Consider the following 21,444-nt stretch of genomic DNA (forward strand, 5'->3'; position numbering starts at 1 on the left):
TTGTTCCATCTGTCCTTCACCAATATATTGAGTTGTTTTTTAATAAATGGTTTGGTAGCCGGTAAATCAACGAACTCTCCTACTATACTAGCCTCTTTGGCCAACAAGTCCGCCGTGTCATTCCCTTTGTTGTTGTTATGTCCTTTGACAAATGATAAGGTTATTCTTTCCCGTGGTAATCCTAAAAGTTTTTTCTTTATTTTAACTATAAGTGGGTTATTGTTTTTGGGATTTCGTAGTGCTTGTAAGCACGAAAGGCTGTCTGTGAGGATTTGGAATGTATAACTAGTTTCCTTTGATTCTATGTATTCTATTGCTTTTAATAGTGCTATCGCTTCAGCCTCATAATTCGATGAATATTCTGGTAATTTGAACAATTTTGTTGTTAATGTTTCCCCTCTTGAATTATATGCAACATATGCTGCTCCTACTTTCTCTTCCATTTTGGAGCCGTCTGTATATATTTTTATGTCCACGTCTTGTTCTTTGTCTGTGAATGGAAAGGATAAGTTTGTAGACGGGTGAAATTCCCACATATCGTATTTTGATACCACCTCATTTTCCGTAAACACTTTATCTTTCCATAAGAAGTTTTTACCTTTTGCGAATATTTGATATGTTTCTATTTCCTTTTCTATTGTTAATGCTATTGGAGGGATGTTGGCTAATATGTTTAGAGAGTAATTCGATGTAGTTCTGTATGCTCTGGTTAGCAGGATTAAAGGTATTCTTTGAATTGCTTTGAGTTTTTTATTAATCTCGATCTTTTTACTGTACCAAACTGGAGAAGCGTAAACAATCATCCTCTCAATCCCTCTAGTATAAATAGTCTTTAATTGCTTCTGTTGTATTCCCTTTCGCCCTGCAGTAAATTTACTTAGTTGGTAAGTTAAATGGGCTACTTTATTTTTAATGTATTGCATGTGAGGGATAAATGACATTCTTGAATCGAAAATAACGCCTAGAATTTTTAATTCCTTCATCATTTTCAGTCTTTTTCCTCCAAGTTTTAAATGTGGTGCATGACTATCATATTGTTTACCTATAATTATAAAGTTTGATTTTTCCGTGTTGAATTCAAGTCTCATTTCTTGTGCCCAGTTATTTATTTGAGTTAGTACTTGATTGGCTTTGTCCTCTAGAGCTTTCCTTGCTTTTGCATTAAGTACAACTGTAATATCGTCTGCGAAGGCCATTACGTACGTGTCTTGAATACTTTTAGCTTCTAATAATTTTGCCATCATCAGGTTCCACAAGAGAGGACTCAAAGGTGAACCCTGTGGGGATCCTGTTGCTAAATTTCTATCTACTTTTACATTGTCTTGATGATATCTTATTTTTCTGTTGGTTAGTACAGAATTTATCATTGATCTTAAGTTATGTGGGCAATTATACTCTTGAAGAATTTTAGTTACTATGTCCGCTCTAATACCGTTAAACGCATTCTTAATGTCTAGTGAAATGATTAAACTGCTATTTTTATCTATTTTATTCCTATTTACTCTCTTCGTTATTTCAAGGAGGGCTGTTGTTGTCGAGGTATTGTGGCGAAACCCAAATTGTTTTATGTTTAAGTTATTATTTTTAAACAGGAAAAAATATAATCTGTCTTTAATTAGCTTTTCTAAAACCTTTCCTAAGATAGAATTAATAGCTATGGGCGTGTATTTGCCTACTCCTATTTTTTCCTCGTTATTTGCTTTATTTATTAGAATTAGCCTGGATGTTTTCCATTGTGTGGGGAAATGGCCAAGTTTTAAACAGGCGTTAAATAAATTAATAAAATATGTTTTGTGTTTCTCGTATATTCTTTTAACAAATTCAGTTTGTAAGTTGTCAGGTCCTGGTGCCACATCATTACGCAAATTTTTTATCACCTCTAAGGTGGTGAAAAGCGGTTCAATGCTTCCACTTCGTGGTATAGTTGTATTTTCTACTGATTCCATTACAGGGTGGTCATTGCACTGGTGATCACCCTGTAACTGGTGTTCTAATTTGTTATCAGCTTGGTCTAAATTCCTAGTAAAGGTGCTCTCTTCTACTGGGTACAGTTTTCCTAAAATGTATTCTACGGTTTCTTGTAATGTTTGAGTTTTTTCACCATCTTCCTTTTCAATGCTGGATATAGTAATTTTTTTCTTAATTTTATTATTAGCTATTTTATAAGGGAGGTTAAAAGGGTTTTTTGAGCTAGCTGAACAGAAAGCTTCCCAGTTTGAGTCTTTTGCTTTGAACTACCACGGGGCCGCTTTTCCATCCAGTTTCTGAATTACTTATGTCTGTCTCGTAGAGCTAACTCTGGGAGTGTCAGCCAGCGCCACCACTGACCAGTGGATGCGAGTACGACCGCGAGTGAGTTCCGCTAAGTGTGAGGGGAGACGAGTGCGAGTGAGCGCACATTATGAAAAAAATATTCGTGGGTGAATGTTCCCTTACACTGCCTACCGATGACTTACTCTGGCGACCGATGGCGAGGCACGGCGAAGTGAAGGACAGCCCCTACAAGGGCTCCCCCCCTTAAATGCCGGAGGCTTAGGTGTGAATGGCGGAAGGAATAAAGTGTAAACGCCGATCACGAACACTCACATCTATGTTGAAATCCCTGATGAAGTCCGCTGCCAGTATGGCAAAGCTGACGTCGGCGATCACAAACACCGATCTGTGCAAGCGCCGGAGTCCGATGTCTAGCGTTATTAGCCGGAGCCCGTGCGACGCGATGGCAGTGTTGTTCACTGCGCGTAGCGGTGGTGTGGACTTACCAAGTTGGCGATCTGCGACCGTGGCGAGAACGATTGACAGCCCAGCTTCGGTATCGATGAGGAGGCGGGTGCTGGTAATGTGGTCGTCTACGAAGAATTGGCGGCTTGCGCAATGGTACGATGTCGCATGCCGCCGTTATCTACTGGCCGGTGCGTTTCCCGTCAACGAACAGGGCTTGGGGCAGCGACTAGCTTGTTCGCGAAAGCGATGGTTGTACCAACACAACTGCTGTGGCGAGTCTCTCAGGGCAGTGTGAGACTAGGAAGACGAATGGTTGCGCCGAAGTTGGTCGCCAATGTTGCCGCCAGTCGTTAGCTTCTCCAGTGCACTGGTAAGGTGGTCGACTGTGGCCTCCAGCCACGAAAGTCGGTCTCCTGGCTCTGAGACTCGCAGCGGCAATAGGTCGCTGTGCCGCAGGCGAGCGGTTGCATATGTGGTAAGCGAGTACAGCTAGCCGATCGAGGCTCGTCTCGTCGACACCTACCAGTACCATGCATGAGGGCTGTAGAAGGCGTTGCAAGAACAGCTGGCGCGAAATTGGAAGCTGACTCTGGTTTGCCGAGTGCTCACCCAGTAACTGGCGCAACCGGTGCAGCACTTGTGACGGTCGTTGGTCGCCGAGTTCCTCGGATATGAGCTGTTGGAGCCTAGTCTGTAGGACCGTGCGTATAAGGTCGTCGTATCCTGTGGCCGAAGGCGTACCCGCTAGCAAGTCGTCTATGGCATCGGCGATGTCAGAGGGTATCGCGGCGACGACGTGCAGGTACCTTGCGGTCTGTGAAGTAATGCGCCGTATACGTATGCTTTGGTATGCTTGTACGTACGTACAAGCATACCGTAGTTTAGTATACGTATACGTATACTATACGTAGTTTGGTATGCTTGTACATACCAAACTCGGAGATTCTTGGCCCAAAAGCTGGAAACATGAAGCTCTGCGGCGATGACAGGAGACGTAATCGTGGCTTCGTGTAAGTCAGCAGGAGTAGGAGCAGCGTCGCCAGTGGCGTGTTCGAAAAAATGTAAATGTCATGCCTCACCACTTCTTGGGGGCTCGGTTTAGCGGAGGCAAGGAATACACGTTTTGATAGCTTGAGAATGAGCCGTCGACTGGGTTGTATAGTGATTCGGAGGAAGGAGAAAATATAGCTATTTTCTGCTACCCGTGAGGGAGCACGGCTCAGCATCAGGGGGGAGAGGGAGAGAGGGACAAAAAAGAAAAGGAAGGAAGGGAAGAAAGCAGGTTGTGGGAAGGGTCAGCTGTCGCGACGTGTCATGGCAGGACACCGCAAGGAGTAGGTGGTCGGAGGATTGGCTACAAGGCTGCAAGTTTGACCGCAGCAGCAAACTCGAGGAAGGCCTGCAGTGTTGTGACCGGGCATAGGCAGGGGAAGAGAAGGTCTTCTACGGTGTTGGCTGAAGAGCGAGGTGGAGGTATGCGGCTGTCGTCTCCTGTCGTTGAGAGGCTAGTCCTGGACAGTGCCATAGGATGTGCTCCAGGGTCTCAGGGGAGCCGCACCTCCTACAGGCAGGGGATGCGATTCTCCCTACGCTGAGTTTCCCGGCAGCCTTATTCAAAAGCAAAAGCAGGTTTGCCGAGTGGTTGTGGTTGCGCCCCCGTCAGGCAGGCGCCTCTTTTCCAAAAAAGAGCAGGGGGCAATGACCCCCGCGGCGAGGCATGGTGAAGTGACGGAAGGTCGCTACACGTATAGGCAAAGCTGAAAGAAACCCTCGTCCGCCGAGTTACGCCCTCTAGAGCACAGCGACTGCAGTATATGCTTCGCGGCACGGAACTCTCCAGACAGAGCATTGCTCCGGAACTTTTTTCGCAAAAGCCTCCTTCAAGCGCCCGCATGGTTGCCGCTGCATCAGAGCAGAAAGATCTAAACGCGGTTGCCGAGCTTGCCGGCCGGCTGGTAGCGTTCACCCCAACCACATCACCTTCTGCCCTGCAAGCACAAGAGTCTCGAGACGAACATCAAGAAATGCGTGGCGAGATATCTCGACTCACCGAGACGCTATCAGCTTTGAGCGCAAGCAGAAGGGCGCAAGCATTAAGTGAGCCATACACGCCGCTGTCGCAACCTCAGCGTCAGAACATATGCTGGTATGATCGGCAGTTCGGAAATGTGCGTAACTGTGTGCCACCCTCCGCGCACTCGGGAAACGGCGACGACAAGAACCAGGCACGTACCCAGGATTTTTTTTGATCATCATCATCATCATCATCAAGATCAGCCTGTTTTATGTCCACTGCAGGACGAAGACCTCTCCCTGCGATTTCCAATTACCCCTGTAGTGCGCCAACCGATTCCAACTAGCGCCCACGAATTTCCTAATTTCATCGCTCCACCTAATGTTTTGTCGTCCTCGATTGCGTTTCCCTTCTCTTGGTACCCATTCTGTAACCCTAATGGTCCAACGGTTATCTAACCAGCGCATTAAATGACCTGCCCAGCTACATTTTTTCCTCTTGATGTCAATTAGAATATCGTCTATACCCGTTCGCTCTCTGATCCAAACCGCTCTATTTCTCTCTCTTAACGTTATGCCTAGGAATCTTCGTTCGATCGCTCTTTGCGCGGTCCTTAACTTGCTCTCAAGTCTCTGCCCCATATGTCAGCACTGGCAAAATGCACTGATTGCGCACCTTACTTTTCAATTATAGTGGTAAGCTTCCAGTCAGGAGCTGGCAATGTCTGCCGTATGCGATCCAACCTATTTTTATTCTTCTGTGAATTTCCTTCTCATGATCAGGGTTCCCTGTGATTAATTGACCTAGGTAAACGTATTCCTTCACAGTCTCTAGTGGCCGACTGGCGATCCTAATCTCTTGTTTCTTTGCCCGGCTATTTATCATTATCTTCAACTTCTGCATATTAATATTCAACCCCACTCTTACACTCTCTCTGCTAGGTCTCCAATCATTTGTTGTAACTCGTCTGCATTGTTGTTGAATAGAACAATGTCATCGGCAAACCGAAGGTTGCTGAGATATCTGCCGTCGATCTTTACTCCTAAGCCTTTCCAGTTTATTAGCTTGAATTCTTCTAAGCACGCAGTGAATAGCTTTGGAGAAATTGTGTCTCCCTGTCTGACCCCTTTCTCTACAGGTATCTCCCTGCTTTTCTTTTGCAGAATTAAGGTAGCTGTAGAACCTCTGTGGATATTCTTACGCGAAGGACGAGTCAGTAAGACGAGAAACTATTTACAGAATATATTTACAACAACGGTTGCAGCGCTGACCGGTTAGATTCACAGCACGAGCCCAGTTCGTTCTTCCTCCTCTTTTCTGGAGTGATGGCGCCTACGCGCCTCGTTCAAACAAACAAATACCACACGCATGTAGCAATATTTTCCAAGCTTTTTACGTAAGCGTTCTGTACTCCTTGATTACGTAGTGCCTCTATGATTCCTGGTATCTCTACTGAATCAAATGCCTTTTCGTAATCTATATAAGCCACATAGAGAGGCTTATTGTACTCTGCAGATTTCGCGATAACCTGATTGATGACATGGATGTGATCCATTGTAATGTATCTCTTCCTGAAGCCAGCCTGTTCCCTTGGTTGTCAAAATCGAGTGTTGCCCTTATTCTATTGGATATTGTTTTGGTAAATATTTTATAAAATACTGGGAGCAAGCTAATGGTCCCATAATTTTTCAGTTCTTTAACGTCTCCTCTTTTGTGGGTTAGTATAATATCTGCATTCTTCCAGTTTTCTGGAACCTTTGCAGTCGATAGACACTTCGTCACTTCATCTGCCAGTTTTCAAAGCATTATGTCTTCTCCATCTTTGATTAAATCAACTGTTATTCCACCTTCTCCTCCCGCTCTTCATCGTTTCATGTCTTGCAGGGCCCTTCTAAGCTCATCGCTAGTTATAGGAGAGTTTCTGTATCCTGTTCATTACTGTTTCTAAGTGAACTATCGTGACTCCTCTAGGTACTGTATACAGGCAAGCTTAGAATTTTTCCCCTGCTTTTACTATATCTTCGAGATTGCTGATTATATTATCCTTCTTATCTTTTAGTGCATACATCATGTTTTGTCCTGTGCCAGGTTTCTTTTCTACTGATTTCAGGCTGCGTTCATTTCTTACGGCTTCTTCAGTCTTTCTCATGTTATAGTTTCGAATATCAGTTATTTTCGCCTTGTTGATCAGTTTTGACAGTTCCGCGAATAGCGTAACGCTGTGTGGCCGCCAGTCCCATACAACCGCATAGAGCGCAGGACTCTGCGATTCTAGACGTACTGCGCTCACCGCGAAAGGTTAGAAAAACACCCACATAAGCACAGCAGAGAAGTGGCTACGTGAGGCGGTTCCACCGATAACTGTAGAAGCGTCATTCAAAATCAGTTATTGTTCTCCACTTCCGGCGGCGTTTTCCCTACTTCCTTTTTAAAAAAAAAGGATGTTGATCCATAAATATTCTCATAAACAACGGTTGACTTTTTTATTATTCGCTTTTGCTTGCAGTTTGGTTGTTGCCTTGGCTCTCTCCCTTAGTAGATCGCTTAATTTCTCAACTCCTTGCGATTTTTGTTTCCAGTTGCCAATTTTGCACGAAAAGTGCTATACAATTAGGGAAAAACAGACGAGGTAACGGGCGACAGCCATGTTGCTTATGGGTTTAAGGGTTATTGCAGGGTTTCATGATGGACGCTCTTTCACATTATTTTATTTCCCACCTTACCTAACCCATATCACGTGTATATGATTCCGGGCATCTGCCAGCGTCGCGGCGAGCCGTAACTCAAGGAAACAATGAAGCAAAGGGATAAGTTAAACGGAATTGGCGTTTTCTCCGGCCGCAACTCGTTCCATGAGAGTACAGGCCAGCTGAGTAACAGCCGCATCCCTCTCCTGGTCCCAGGATCAGCCTAGACAAAGAAGGTTGAACTAACAAAAGCAACAGCTATGCGCGTGACGGTTGAATAGATGGTGACAACTGAACGCATCTCAAGTTAATCGCGCCGGCGCAGAATTTATGAGAAAACTGTCCTTCACATTACAAGAGATGCCGATAACTACCACCATCTAAAAGGAGTGAAAAAGGCAGCATAATGCTGACCGATGAACAGCTGCCAAGTCTCAACATTGATCTGGCGGCGCTTTAGGAATGTGTGAGGAGTGGTGGCGTGGTTGGGGAGGGGGGGGGTGTATGCCATTTGATTTCGGGGGGGGCCCGGGCCCCCCCGGGCCCCCCCCTGGGTACGTGCCTGACAAGAACTGAGTTCTACCATTGCTCCTACGTTGCCTTCAAGTCGTTCCTCGGTATTCTTTATTACCGACCGCAACAACACAGGTGCCGAGGTTAGCTTGATACCGGCGTCACAAACCGAGAGAACCCTAAGGCATCACCACTGCAAGCCCTCAATAATACGTCGATACGAACATGTGGACATAACGCTCACGCTGCGCTACGGTTTCAGCAGAACTTTTAACTGGGTGTTCATAGCCGCTGATGTGCAGTTCGCCATATTAGACGCAGCAGAGTTTCTGTAATACTTCGGTCTGTTGGTCGACGTCCGCAACTAGCGGCTTCAGGATCCTTTTTGTCGTGGATCGGTAGAAGGCAAGCCGTGTTGGCACCCTCCTCTCAGCCCGACCTTGCTCAGTACGTCCGGAGAATTGCACTTCTCTGCCATAATACAAGAGTTCCCCGAGCTGATGCGACAGCCACTGACATTCGCCGAAGTGAAGAACAGTGTTGAGCAGTACATCGAAACCACAGGCCACATATCTACGCGCGGCCATGGCGCCTTTCATCTGAGAAGCTGCGGCTAGCCCGACAGGTGTTTGCCCGCATGATGCAACTCGGTGCGTCCTTCGGCCAGCCCATATGTGCAACTTCTTCGCATGGTCCCCAATTCAACGGGCGGCGATCGGCGCCCTTTTGGGGACTGTCGAGCACTGAACCGAGTGACCGTACCGGACCGTTGCCCAGTGCCGCGCGTTCAGGGCATAACCTTCTGCCTGCACGGTGCTAACATATTCTCAAAAATAGATCTGGTACGAGCACATCATCAGATACCCGTAACACCAGAAGATGTTTACAAGACTGCAATAACAACACCATTTGGAATGTACGAATTTCTACACATGCCTTTCGGCTTACGGAACGCGAACCAAACTTTCAACGGTTTATGTATGGCGTTGCCCGAGGCCTCGACTTTTGCAAGGTATATCAGAATGACATTCTTATTGCTAGCCGCACTCCGGAAGAGCAGGAGAGGCATCTTCACTGCGTGCCGCAACGACTGACAGAGCACGGCGTTGTTATCAATACGGTAAAGTGCGTCCTTAAGGCACCGTCGCTGTCATTTCTGGGCCCCAGCATTTCAAGAGCGGGGGCACAAACACGGCAGGACAAGGTTGAAGTAGTCCGACGGTTTCCACAGCCGAAAAACATCTGCCAGTTTCGAGAGTTTCTGGCACTCGTAAAGTTCTACAGTAGGTTTGTCCCGAAATGTGGGGGGGGGGGGGGGGCGAGCATCCTTCACTCTCTCCACAGTCTACTCGCGTCGTCAAGAACTAATCAAGTGCCGTTCAGTGGAACGACCAAGCCATGCAAGCATTCGTGCAGATTAAGGAGGCGCTCGCAAATGCCACTCTGCTCGTACACCCGCAGCCGGGTATTCCGGAATGCGTAATAATGGACGCCTCCGACGCAGCTATTGGAGCCGCACTCCAGCACAAAATGAGCGGAATATGGTGACCATTACCTTCTCCAGAAAATTGAACGCGTCCGAACGACGGTACAGCACATTCGGTAGGGAACCCCTAGCCATTGAACGCTGCTATACCACATTTCCGCTACTGTATAGAAGGGCTGCAATTATTTCTACTCACGGACGTACCACAAGCCGCTGACCTACGCGTTGCGTGTGATGAACTCAGAGAAAGATGCGCACATCGCACGGGAGCTTCACCAGATGTTGTACATCGCAAAATTCGCGACGAATAAACGCTATGTCAGCGGGGCGGACAATGCTGTTGCAGATGCTGTTTCAAGCAGCCCATTGAATGCCGTCAGTCTGCCGAGCGGCGCTGACGTTACCACAATAGCGACGGCTCAACGCAGTGACAGTAGAGAGTTTCAGTTTAGGGGACGCAAGCCGCTTGCGTCCCTCATACAAAAACTCTCTAGTGAGTTGTCACCTACCAAAGTCTACAACCAACGCCTTGAAGCTGCACCGGTTGACTGAACCCATAAGATCCCGATGTTGTCACATGTCGATAGGCAGGGCCAGATTGTTCGTGCCCTCCAATCTATGCCGCAACATATATATGACTTGCTGCATAGCCTGTCGCATCCGGGGATTCGAGCCACTCAACGGTTGTACACAGCGATGTTCGAGTGGCCGGGAATAAACCGGAGTGTCCGACGCTGGACACGAGAGTACCTCGCAGGCCAGTGCTCCAAAGTGCAGCGTTGTGCTGTGACCCCCTTGGGATCCTTTCCTGTGCCGGACGCTCGATTTGTCCATTTGTATGTGGTCACTGTTGGATCATTGAGCGCTTGTCAAGGGAAAGAGAGAGAGAGAGAGAAACAACTTTATTGAGCCGAGCTCGACATCTTCTTAGACGCCGTCGATGGAAGTGGTTCCCTCTTCACGGGACCCATATGCTTCCCTAGCCGCCTGGCCCCTGGAGATCATGACGAGCTGGTCTTCCAGGGCGGTGCTGGTTAGCAAGGTCTCCCATCGCTCGGTAAGGGTGGATGAGGCATGGGGTAGGGTAGTGGGGCAGTTAAGAGGTGGGGGGATCGCCTTGATGAAATTGCATACTCCAATGACGTGTTGGAGCGTGCCTAAATGAGTTTTGCAGAAGGTACAATCCTTCTCGTACCTTTCCGGGTACATCTTGTTTTGAAGGTAAGGGTGCGGGAAGGATCCTGCCTGTATTTGCCTGTAGATAGCTTGCTGTTCTCTGCTAAGCGATTTGTGAGGATCGGGGTAACGGCGCCTCTCCGTCTTATAATGGTTCGTAATGTCTCTGTAAGTAAATATGGACTGTGGCTCATCTTCCTCAACCCGGTGTTCCATCTCTCGGGCGAACTGGTGGGCAAGTTCGTTGCCCTCCAGCCCAGAGTGAGCCGGTGTCCATATTAACTCAACTTTCCTTTTAGGTACGTCGCGTTTACTTTGGAGAATATCTAGTGCCGCAAGAGACACCCACCCCTTCCTGTAGTTGTTATACGCCTTCTGCGAGTCGGTGACAATTCTTCCCACCTTGGGCTGCGCGAGTGCTAGCGCTATAGCGGCCTCTTCTGCCACCTCTGGAAAAGACGTCTTGATGGAGGCGCAGGTTACGAGCACATCCCGCGTCGTAACTGCCAGCGTTGCTTTCGATGAAAACTTGGGTAACGAAGCGTCTGTGAAGAGAGTGACCCCCTCTTCCTCTTCTACTATTTGACCCAAAGTCTCCGTCAAGGCCGCTATACGAGCTGCTCTGCGGCCGTCGTTACGACCCGACCTCATGTTTCTAGGCAGTGGCTTACTGTGGATTTTATGCACCCACAACCTGGGTAACGGCCCCGTTTCCTTCCGCTCTGCCTCTTGCCAGCCCAACTTGGCAAGAACGCGACGTCCCGCCGACGTCTGACTGAGCCGAACTCTTTGATTAGATAGATGAGCTTCTATTAGCTCTTCGACGACGTTGTGCTTGGCCATGCCGAGAAGTTTGTCGGTCGAAGAATGCTTCGGAATGCCCAGCGCCATCTTGGTTGCCTTTCGTATAATGACGTTCAACTGGTCCCTGTCTTTTTTCAGTAACTTGAGGTACGGCGCCGCGTAAACGATGCGCGACGTCAAGAAGGCCTGGACGAGCGTCAGTACATCGTCCTCCTTCAATCCCCTTTGTCTGTTTGTGACTCTTCTGATCATGTTCGAAATTTGTTCCGTTGAAACTTTGATTTTGTCGATCGACGCTCCCGCCTTGCCATTGTTCTGGAAGATGACACCCAGGATACGTGCTTGCGTGGTTGGTGTTATGGTCGTCCCGTCGATGGTGATGCGTACGTTCTCTTGGTCTCCTTTCTTTCTTCTTGGCTTGATGACGAGTAACTCGGACTTCTGTGGTGAGCAACTGAGGCCGCACGATTTAGCGAACTCGTGCACGGTCTTTGCCACTCTCTGAAGGGTCTCCTCCATCCAACTCTCCGACCCTGCCCTCGACGTCCACACAGTGATATCGTCTGCATAGAGAGCGTGATCTATGCCCTCTATGTCTTGAAGCAAAGTCGGGAGAGGGAGGAGTGCCAGGTTGAAGAGAAGCGGCGAAAGAACCGATCCTTGCGGAGTGCCCCTGTCTCCCAGGGCTATCGGTTCCGACTTCTCCTCTCCAATTTTGATGGTTGCCGTTCTATTGGTTAAGAAATCCTGCACATATTTGAATGTCCGCTTTCCGCATCCCGTTTGGTGCAGGTTACGAAGAATACTTTCGTGTGTGACGTTATCGAAGGCCCCCTTGAGATCGAGCGCCAGGATAGCTCTTGGCGTAGGGGTCTTCGCTTGCTTGATAACCAGCTCGTGTATTTGCACCAAGACGTCTTGCGTGCTCAGGTGCCTCCGGAATCCGTACATGGTCGGTGGCATCTGATCAGTGACATCCAAATGTCTCTGAAGTCTCTTGAACACCATACGCTCGACCACCTTCCCTACACATGACGTGAGGGAGATGGGGCGTAGATTGTCGACGTGGGGTGGTTTCCCCGGCTTGGGAATGAAATGCACCTGCGCTTCTTTCCATTCTTTTGGTAACGAACCCTTCTCCCAGGACGCGTTGACGAGGTTTAGCAGTTCAGCTCGGCTTTTGTCGCCCATATTTTTTAGCATCTTGTATGTAACGCCGTCAATTCCCGGTGCGCTGCCTTGATTACTTTCATCGATGGCCGCAAGCAGCTCCAGTTCGATGAAGGCTTCGTCCATCTCGACGACATCGATGCAAGTTAGCAAAGGGAAAAGCTATTTGCTAACTTGCATCGATCGCTTCACGCAGTGGCAGGAGGCCGTCCCCATTGCAGACATGATTGCTGATACTGTGGCCCGCGCTTTTATCTACCACTGGGTACCCGGTTCGGAGTACCATCAGTCATGACTACGGATCATGGACAGCAAATCGAGTCTGTCCCATTCGCGAACGTCACAGTGCTCCTGGGAACTTTCCGCATCAGAACAACTTCCTACTATCCCATAAGCACCGGTATGGTGGAAAGGTTCCATCGGCAGCTGAAGACTAGTCTGACGGCAACTGTGAGTCACAGTTGAATGGAGGCACTGCTCCTTGTTCACTTGGGAATTAGGATGGCTCTGAAAGCAGATATGGGGTGCTGCTCGGTGGAACTGGTATACGGAACAACACTTCGCCTTCCAGGGGAGTTTTTTTTTTTTGCTGACAGTAAAGACGCAAACGTCCAGGCAAACACTGACTATGCAGTATGACTGCGGGACATCATGAGCAAGATACGCTCTGTTCCTCTGCGTCCGCCAGCAGCATGGCTTGTTCACGCGCACCATGATCTCTCCTCCTGTTCGCACCTGCTTGTGAAGCACGAAGCCGTGCAATGTCCACTCCGGCCCACGTATGATGGGCCGTTCAAGGTGTTGAAACGTTGAGACAGCACATTACGATCGAGAGGGGTGGCCGTCATGACGTAGTTTCACTGGACCGCTTAAACCAGCACACGTGGACTGCGACAGTGGAGTACCTGCATCACCACGAGCTCCATCACTACAAGGTCCCCCAGCAGACGAGATAGGAAAGGCCCAACAGGTCGTCGAAAGGTTCACGCAAAGTGGACGGTGTACAAGACCTCTGTTCCGCAAAAACTTGTGAGCCACAGCGTGTCGTACCAGTGTTCGCGAAATGAATGGGGGGGGGGGGGGTGGAAGCAGTGCGGCGACGCAAAGCGGCGCCTTGGGGGTAGCGCCAAGAGTGCATGCGCGTGGGACAATTCGAGTTATCTGCGAGAGGCTCGCAGCTAATAAAAGTTCAGTCGTTGCTTGGGAAGCGTGATGTTCACTCGCCTTGCTCTGCCGAGAATGGTACGCTGCCCAAGGGTTTGCAAAGATAGATGATGGATGATAGACGATACGCTGCCCAAGAGGCAGCGTATCATCTATCGGTGCACCCGATAGTTGATAAGTTAGGCAATTGATGCATCTGATTGTCTAGCTTTTTGTTACAAGCGCTTTTTTTTAGTAAATAGTCGTCTTAGGGCCGGTGTAAACCACGGTGATTGGTTGTTCCTGATTGTGCGTAGTGGTATAAATTGATTAGTAAGTTCAGTTACTTCAAATTTACTTGTACTCACCAACCATTTGTCATGCACAGATGTGCTAGATAACACCGAAACAAAAGTATTAGGAAAACTTGGAGTTGCGTATTTATGGAAGTAACGTCGGCCCTGCCATAGTCTCCATTTAAATTCAGCTCTTTGCTAGTACGAGACAACGAGTTAGATAAAAAGAAATTCATAACTGAGTGGTCGCTCAAGCCAGGTAGAAACGCTGCATTTCGAACCAAGCTTGGGTGAGCGTTAAGTAACAAGTCCAGCATTGTCGCACTGGAAAGCGTAGGGCGCGTTCAGCATTTATTAAGCTGAGTGACGTTGAAATCTAAGCACGTGTTAACAAACGTTAGGCATCCGAAGGAACTGAAGTTAGTTGCTGAGTTAGGTTTACCCCAGATATATTAGGAAAATCGAAATCATCAACTATGAGTATGGGCGTGGTAGGGTACCTTACATTAAATTTATTTTGTAAGTCACATAGATCAAAAGTAAAAAGCCAGAAGGTGAATTAGAATGACAGTAAGAGGCAAAGAAAATAAAGCCCTTGTGATTAAGACGGGAGCTTACGCATGCTACTTCGAGGGGTCACATAAGGGGAATAATGAACGAAGCAAATTGGTGAAGGACAGCAATCAAAACACAACCTCCAGCACGAGTTCCGAGGTCATGTCTGTAAAGGTATAGTATTTATAGTATAGGGCTCGACAAAGTTTTACTGCCGAGCAAAAATATTTATTATATGTAAATAAATTCGTTCGTCTCGGCAGCTCCGAGTAGCGAATGCCATAGCGATAGATAAGCTATCTCCTAATTCCTGTTGAAACGGGGCCGTTTCCGGCCGTCCGGGGAAAAGTTCAGTTTTGTTCGGCATATATTATTACATCTTTAATGCGTGCACGTCACCTAGACGTGGGGAGTTTTCGTAGTTTCTGGGATCTGGCGTGACAGAAAAGCGAAGTGGGCGCTGCGCGAAAGCTTTTGACCAAGGTATCTGAGGGCTAATGTCGACAAATATATGGAGTCAGAAAGAATTATTTTTCGTTTCTTTGGTCTAATCATGCATAATCAGTGTGCATACATTATATCAAATGGAGAGTTTTCGCAGTTATTGTGACGTCGCGTGACGGACAGGGGAAGCAGAGATAGCCAGAAATATTTTTGACCAATCGCGGAGGGCAGATTGCATAAATGAAAGAGAAAGAGTTTGGAACAGCTTCACCATATATTCATTCATTCATGCTTTAATCAATACAATTTGTGACGTGCAGAATAAGTGATAACGAAGAGCCACAATAAACAGGAGCATATTTTCACTGAGCATGATGCCCTAGCTGACGGTCATTCGCCGGAGGGCAAATCTCCCGGAAATCACTTGCCGGCCGTTCGTGATCTGGGCTACACTCCCGCTTCGCTTCCTATGCAGTGGCCTGTCCCTAGCCAGCCGCCGTTCTCCTCATCTTCGCCGACGTGGATGCTGCTACAAATTCATAGATATTGCCTCTAGGAGGCCTAGCAAAAGGCCCGGAAAGTGCCTGACTAGGCTATGTCGCGCAGGAAACAGCCGTATCGGTGCGATCACCTTCACATTGTTACACATCATACAATCACGATGGGGTACAAGCATCATAGCAAACACAACAACTGTTTTTTCTGCTCTTGAGAAGAATAAAAATGAGAATACATATGCATCATATTTTTACAGCGAACATACATCATACACCAAAATGAAATCGATAATACAACGCTTAGCAGAAACCAATGGCTTGCAGAAAGCAATATTGCCTTAACTTGCTTCTTAAATTGTATTGGGGAGATTCTCTTCGGTCAAGAATTCAATATGTTGGGGTATTCGTTCAGGAATTCTGATATTAGTGATGTTAATTTCTGTAAGCCAAAATTTTTACGTGATCTGGACTTAACTATTAAATTTTTTTGCAGTTCATATGGCGTTTCTTTCTTTGTTCTTATTCTATGTGCTAAACCTTCCAACATGGCGTTTACTACTATTTTTCCCCACTCCTTTTATAGAAGTTGTATAATGAATATAGAGTCCATATTTACTGCCTTGTTCACCCAAACTAATCTATATCCGCGCCTACTTGAACTGTGTTCTCTTGAATATGTTATGCCCCTTTGCTGCAAAGCCTGAAATGTGAGGCTAGCAGTATGTTCAAATAAATAAAATAAATAAAATATGCTTTGCCAGATACTTTTTTTTTACACAGCGTTCTACTATTTCTGTGTTGGTGCATAATTTCCAGGGATAATTTAGCCTTAAGACATACTTTATTGATTGTACGTTAGAGTAATTAAAATATAGAATTATGCTCTCGGTGCAGGGAATGTTTCCAACTGCTTGCAGTGCCCGGTTTTGTGAAGGTAAAAGAAAGGTTAAGTTTTTCTTGGTTGCCATAGACCACGACAGAGAGGAGTATGTGAAGCTTAAGCGCACAAGGGCACAGTAAATTTGTCGCTTAGTGCCTGATGCGAGGAGGTGCCTTAGTTTATTTCCCTGCACAATCGCTCCCGTGACGTCAGTTCTTAACGAGTGGACATGGTGTGTGCATAAAAGGTTTTCGTGAAGTACGACACCTAAGAATATGATTGTTGTTGTCTGTTGCAGTGGTGTTCCCTGGAATTGCAAAGGTAAGGTTGGTAGATTTGGAGTTCCTTTAGCTTTGAACAACCCGCACTGTTTGCCCTGTATTCAGTTCCCATATCAGGCCCCATATCGATGAGAGGCGCGTGAGTAGATGATGTGACAGAGGCTGAGAGCAGGTGCAGGTGACGGACGCCCACTGCAGAAATAAGTAGTGGTTTAAAGGAGCCATCGTCGCTGCCACCCCGTGCTCGCTCCCTGTGCCCACTGTTAAGGGTCACGTGACTTCCAACAACACGAGCAGATCCGGCTCAAGCCAAGTCTTTGTGCTCAACAAACGCACCAAACACGTGCTGTTCCTGGCGTCATGTTCGCAGGTTTGCTGTCAGCGATGAGCGAGCGCCGGGCCCTCTCCCGGCGCCGATCCGAGTCCGGCGGCGGCCTGCTGCTCAAGAAGCAGGGCGCCGCGGTCCGCCACGAGGGCCTGCTGCTGTCCAGGGTGCCCGCGGAGGAGCGGCACCGCGCAGGGGCACGTGCTAGGCGCAGCATCGTGCAGCTGGCCAGCATGCTCAAGTGCGTGTCCGGCTGCAACCCGCTCAGCTACCGGGGCTACGGCTGCTTCTGCGGCTACATGGGCGACGGCACGCCCGTCGACCACATTGACAGGTACACGTCGTGCGCCCGGGTGCGAGTGAGGGATTCGTACGGATGAAATTACAACTTTTGGCAATTACTGTGCGGGCCGGCTTCTGCAAAAGCAAAAAAATGTTTTGTTAGTAAACAACGATAGCGTGAGGTGATATTTAAAAAAAAACGTTCCAGCAATAAAGCATATTACATAAGCGTGCTTATGCGGCGAATATATAGAAAACAACACAGCAGCAAAACGGCAAATTCTGCACTCTCCGCAATTAAACACGCGTCAGTTAATCAAACCAACCCAACAATGCAAATTAAGTAACCTCGGAAGGACATAGTAGGTATTACATAGACGTGACATCACCTTTACTATAACGAAAGATAAGGACATACGAAGTCCTTGGATGTGCAATGTCACTTTCAATAAAGCAGATTATTGAAGAGTTTATATCTGATCGCTGTGACAACGCGTTATCTCATGGTTCAAGAAATTTCTCCGTGCAGGAAGGACCATCATTAAGGCTCAGTGTTGTCCTCAAACAGCATCTTTGCTCTTCAAACTTGAGACAGCTTATGAGTACGTGTTCCACTTTCCTCCATGAGTGGCCGCATTTCCCACAAGGCATAGCTGAACGACGTATACGATACAAACGCAACACTTCCAACCTAAGGCGATGAATCAGAAAATGTCGCGACCAACACCAGCAGAAATCGGAATTTGTAGATGGGGTCAACGGCATACAAAAGACTTTTCACAAGATTAGCAAGCTTGTGTAATAAGGCAAATAATTGTTTTCGACCAAGGCATGGACCGTGCCAAACATTCCTTCCGAAGTACGCAGTCTCTGCCAAATTCTATTGGTGGCGTATCCACTTACAGTGCAACACTTCCTCAGAACGACAGAAACCCGAGTAAATTGACGGCGATTCATGGTATGGTAAGGCAGGCACTCAAAATACGGGCCAATGTCCTCATTCTTCTTGGGGGCCTGTTTTGCATGCCTGTCTTTCCGTACCGTGAACGTTATTTCCTGTTTGTTCCTCATCCCATAAAACATTCTGTTTGCATTTATATTAGTCGAGGACGGCAGAAAATTAGGTGGGGTGGTAAAATCAAGAAGTTCGCAGGCGCACGTTCGAATCAGTTGGCGCAGGACAGGGGTAACTGGAGGTTTCAAGGAGAGGCCTTGTACTTGTAGAGGCTGATGATGATTGAGATGATAATTTATTTGAATAATAATAATAATAATAATAATAATAATAATAATAATAATAATAAACGCTATGTATGATGGTACTTTTTGATTTCGTGTGCGAATTTCTCAACCACCGAGCATATGGAAAATGGAAGAAAGTTAACCTACAGTGAATGTCAAGTGGCCTCAAGAGGCTTCCTTGCACAGCTTCCGAGCAGGGAAGATGGAATTGGCGCGAGAGCTGGGTTTCGTTCCGTTGATCCACTCACGTGGCAGTAATTAACAGCTTATGAAAAAATATTCAATAATGGAAGGAAGGAAGGAAGGAAGGAAGGAAGGAAGGAAGGAAGGAAGGAAGGAAGGAAGGAAGGAAGGAAGGAAGGAAGGAAGGAAGGAAGGAAGGAAGGAAGGAAGGAAGGAACAAACCAACCCCGATAATATGCAGATGTTTTGCCAATGTTCGCACACTGGGCTCTGTCTGTAACGATATTTTTTTTCTCGCAAGTCGGTTCCGTGTTTTCACGTAATGTCATTGCATGCCACGATAATCCGACGTGCCCATCACAATCACGTTGCGTGCTACTTCGCACAAAAGAACCACGTGGTCACTGGTTTGATAACAGGGCGCTGCGATCGCATTTCGTTGGGGCAGAATGCACAAGAGGTGCTCGTGTTGTGATCATTAAAGCCGTAAAGAAGTTCCTTTTCGGTTCCTAGGCCTTCTTAATGATCACGCCAATACGGCGCCTCTCGTAGTCCCTGTGTTGTGACGTCAAGACCAATCTGCCAGTCATATCACATTACGTGTCACACGTGACGCAGAGAGATAGTAAATTGACGCTTGGTACGGGATGGCATATCTGACAGAGCAGCTGCGAAACGTGTTGCGAATTCGCAGGCTCAGTTCCGCAATGCACCACTCTACAAGGGGTCCGCAGTATCTAGAAAAGGTAGAACACACCGTTTTAGCAAGAACACTGTTTGGTTTTGGTATTTTTGTTTTTTAATCCTTTGCGGCATAGAAGTCGGATCTGGGCTATATTCACAACCGTGCTGTAAATATTACGGGATGTTTTCTGGGGCGGAGTTATGCAAGCGAAGCTTTTAAGAAGCGTTAGAGAGCACCAATAAAGCTTTTTGAGACACTCAGTAAGCAGGCGTTTCCGTACAGCTGACCGGTTAAATGGTGAAGAAATGGCGCACTAGTTGTTTCGGATACGATTATTTATGATGAAGATGAGAAAGAGGGCGAGGAAGAAACGGGATGTCTCACCTCCGGAAGGAGACCCTCAACCATTCTTCAATCCTCTCTCTCTCTCTCTCTCTCTCTCTCTCTCTCTCTCTCTCTCTCTCTCTCTCTCTAGCACAGTATGAGCACAACGGCAAAAGGAGCCGTGCGGCATGTGCCTTTCATCGCCTCAACCACCGAACAGTGAGCCTCCAGAATCTCCTGTTTTAGTCAGGCACATGTTCTTCGCTCACTCAGACTTTGTAGAGGGTACCGATCTCCGCGCTAGAGTAAGCTCCGCCATTATAGGAAGCTGATAACACCTATGTCTAATCTCCTGTCTTGCGAAGCCCGTTGAATTATATGGATATCTGAAGTTATACCTGCTATTTATGTCGCGTTTTGTATAACCTGGACTACTCAACAGAGAAGTCCGCTGCAGGCTTATCGGGGCGGCGCCTTTGTTGGACGTCTCCCTGGAAGCGTGGTGACAGAAACTGGCACGCCAATGCAAAATTCGTATGGTTAATAATAATCCCGTAGTAATAATAGTAATAACCGCCAAATACTCCGTCCGCATTAGTTCCCGAAAGCACGCAAGTTCGGGTCGTCGCAGACGTTCACTACTGTGCATCTTACACGGGTGAATCACTCTTGCTATCGGGCCCCTGCTATGCTTGTATTTGTTTGCTTACCCCTGTCTGCTAAATAGGAAAAAACGATTTCTAAAAGAAATCTGGGATTTTACGTGCCAAAACCACAATCTGATTTCGGGTACGCCGTAGTGGGGAACTCCAAAATAATTTGGACCACCTAAACGTGCACCCAGCGTGTGGTACACGGTGTTTTTATTTTTTTATTTTTTTTTCATTTCGCGCCCATTGAAATACGGCCGCCACAGACGCGATTTGCTCCCGTGACCTCGTGCTTAGCAGCGCAACGCCATAGCTACTAGGCCATCACGGCTGGTTAGGAACGAAATGCTCCTTCGCGAATAGCCCGGCATTTTATTGTCATTGAAATTATTCGGACACTCCAAGCGCATTTCTGCCGCCGCCGCCGTGATGTTCGGTATAACGTTCAAACACGATAACATCGTCGCCGCGCGCCGTACGCTGTATGTGCGAGTGAAAACTTCTGAGGGTAAGCCGGTGATCGCGGCTCAATCTCGCGTGCGCGAGGGAGGAAAGCGGTGGCGCGAAGCGCGCCTCCTTCTGTCGCGCGAGAGGCACCGGGGGAGGCGAGGGAAGGGGCGTACTCCGGCGGCTGCTGCTTACGGCGCGGCCGCGCGAGTGCCGTATCTTGCAAGCTATGTGCGACGTGGGCAAAGTGCGCGGAGTGCCGGCACCTTCGTACGCGCTCTGCTTTCGGCGTTTAGTTTGCGTTGCAGCGAAAGCACGAAGGTCAATTCGCTCGCTGCTCTTGCCGTGCTTATCCACTCTGTTTTGACAGCAAGTTTCCGAGATCATCCAGCTAGATGTGTTCATGTTTACCTGTGCATGCGTGACACCGTGTTTGTTAATTTAGTTAGCAAGCCAATGTTTGCAAGTTTACACATCCGATAAAATTAAAACCTCACTTCGTGTAGCTGTCTACTTATTTGCTATGGCAATCAATGCTTCGCCTTTCGGGCGAAACTGCGACTTTCTTTTATTGCGATAGCAATTATATGGACACTCCAGGCTCATTTCTGCCGTCGCCGTGGGCGTCTGTGCCGCCGT

At 47.5% G+C, this 21,444-nt stretch overlaps 1 protein-coding gene across 1 annotated transcript in view; it reads left to right on the plus strand.

The window, feature by feature from the left end:
* Window positions 1-21,444, plus strand: part of LOC135919215 (basic phospholipase A2 PA-12A) — a 92,025-nt gene that overhangs the window by 38,609 nt on the left and 31,972 nt on the right. The window contains exon 2 of the mRNA XM_065452917.2: window positions 17,038-17,326. Within this exon, the coding sequence (XP_065308989.2) occupies window positions 17,038-17,326 (289 nt within the window). The remainder of the gene's footprint in view (window positions 1-17,037; window positions 17,327-21,444) is intronic.

The sequence above is a fragment of the Dermacentor albipictus genome, chromosome 4 (assembly GCF_038994185.2).
Source record: "Dermacentor albipictus isolate Rhodes 1998 colony chromosome 4, USDA_Dalb.pri_finalv2, whole genome shotgun sequence".
NCBI classification, from domain to species: Eukaryota; Metazoa; Arthropoda; class Arachnida; order Ixodida; family Ixodidae; genus Dermacentor; species Dermacentor albipictus.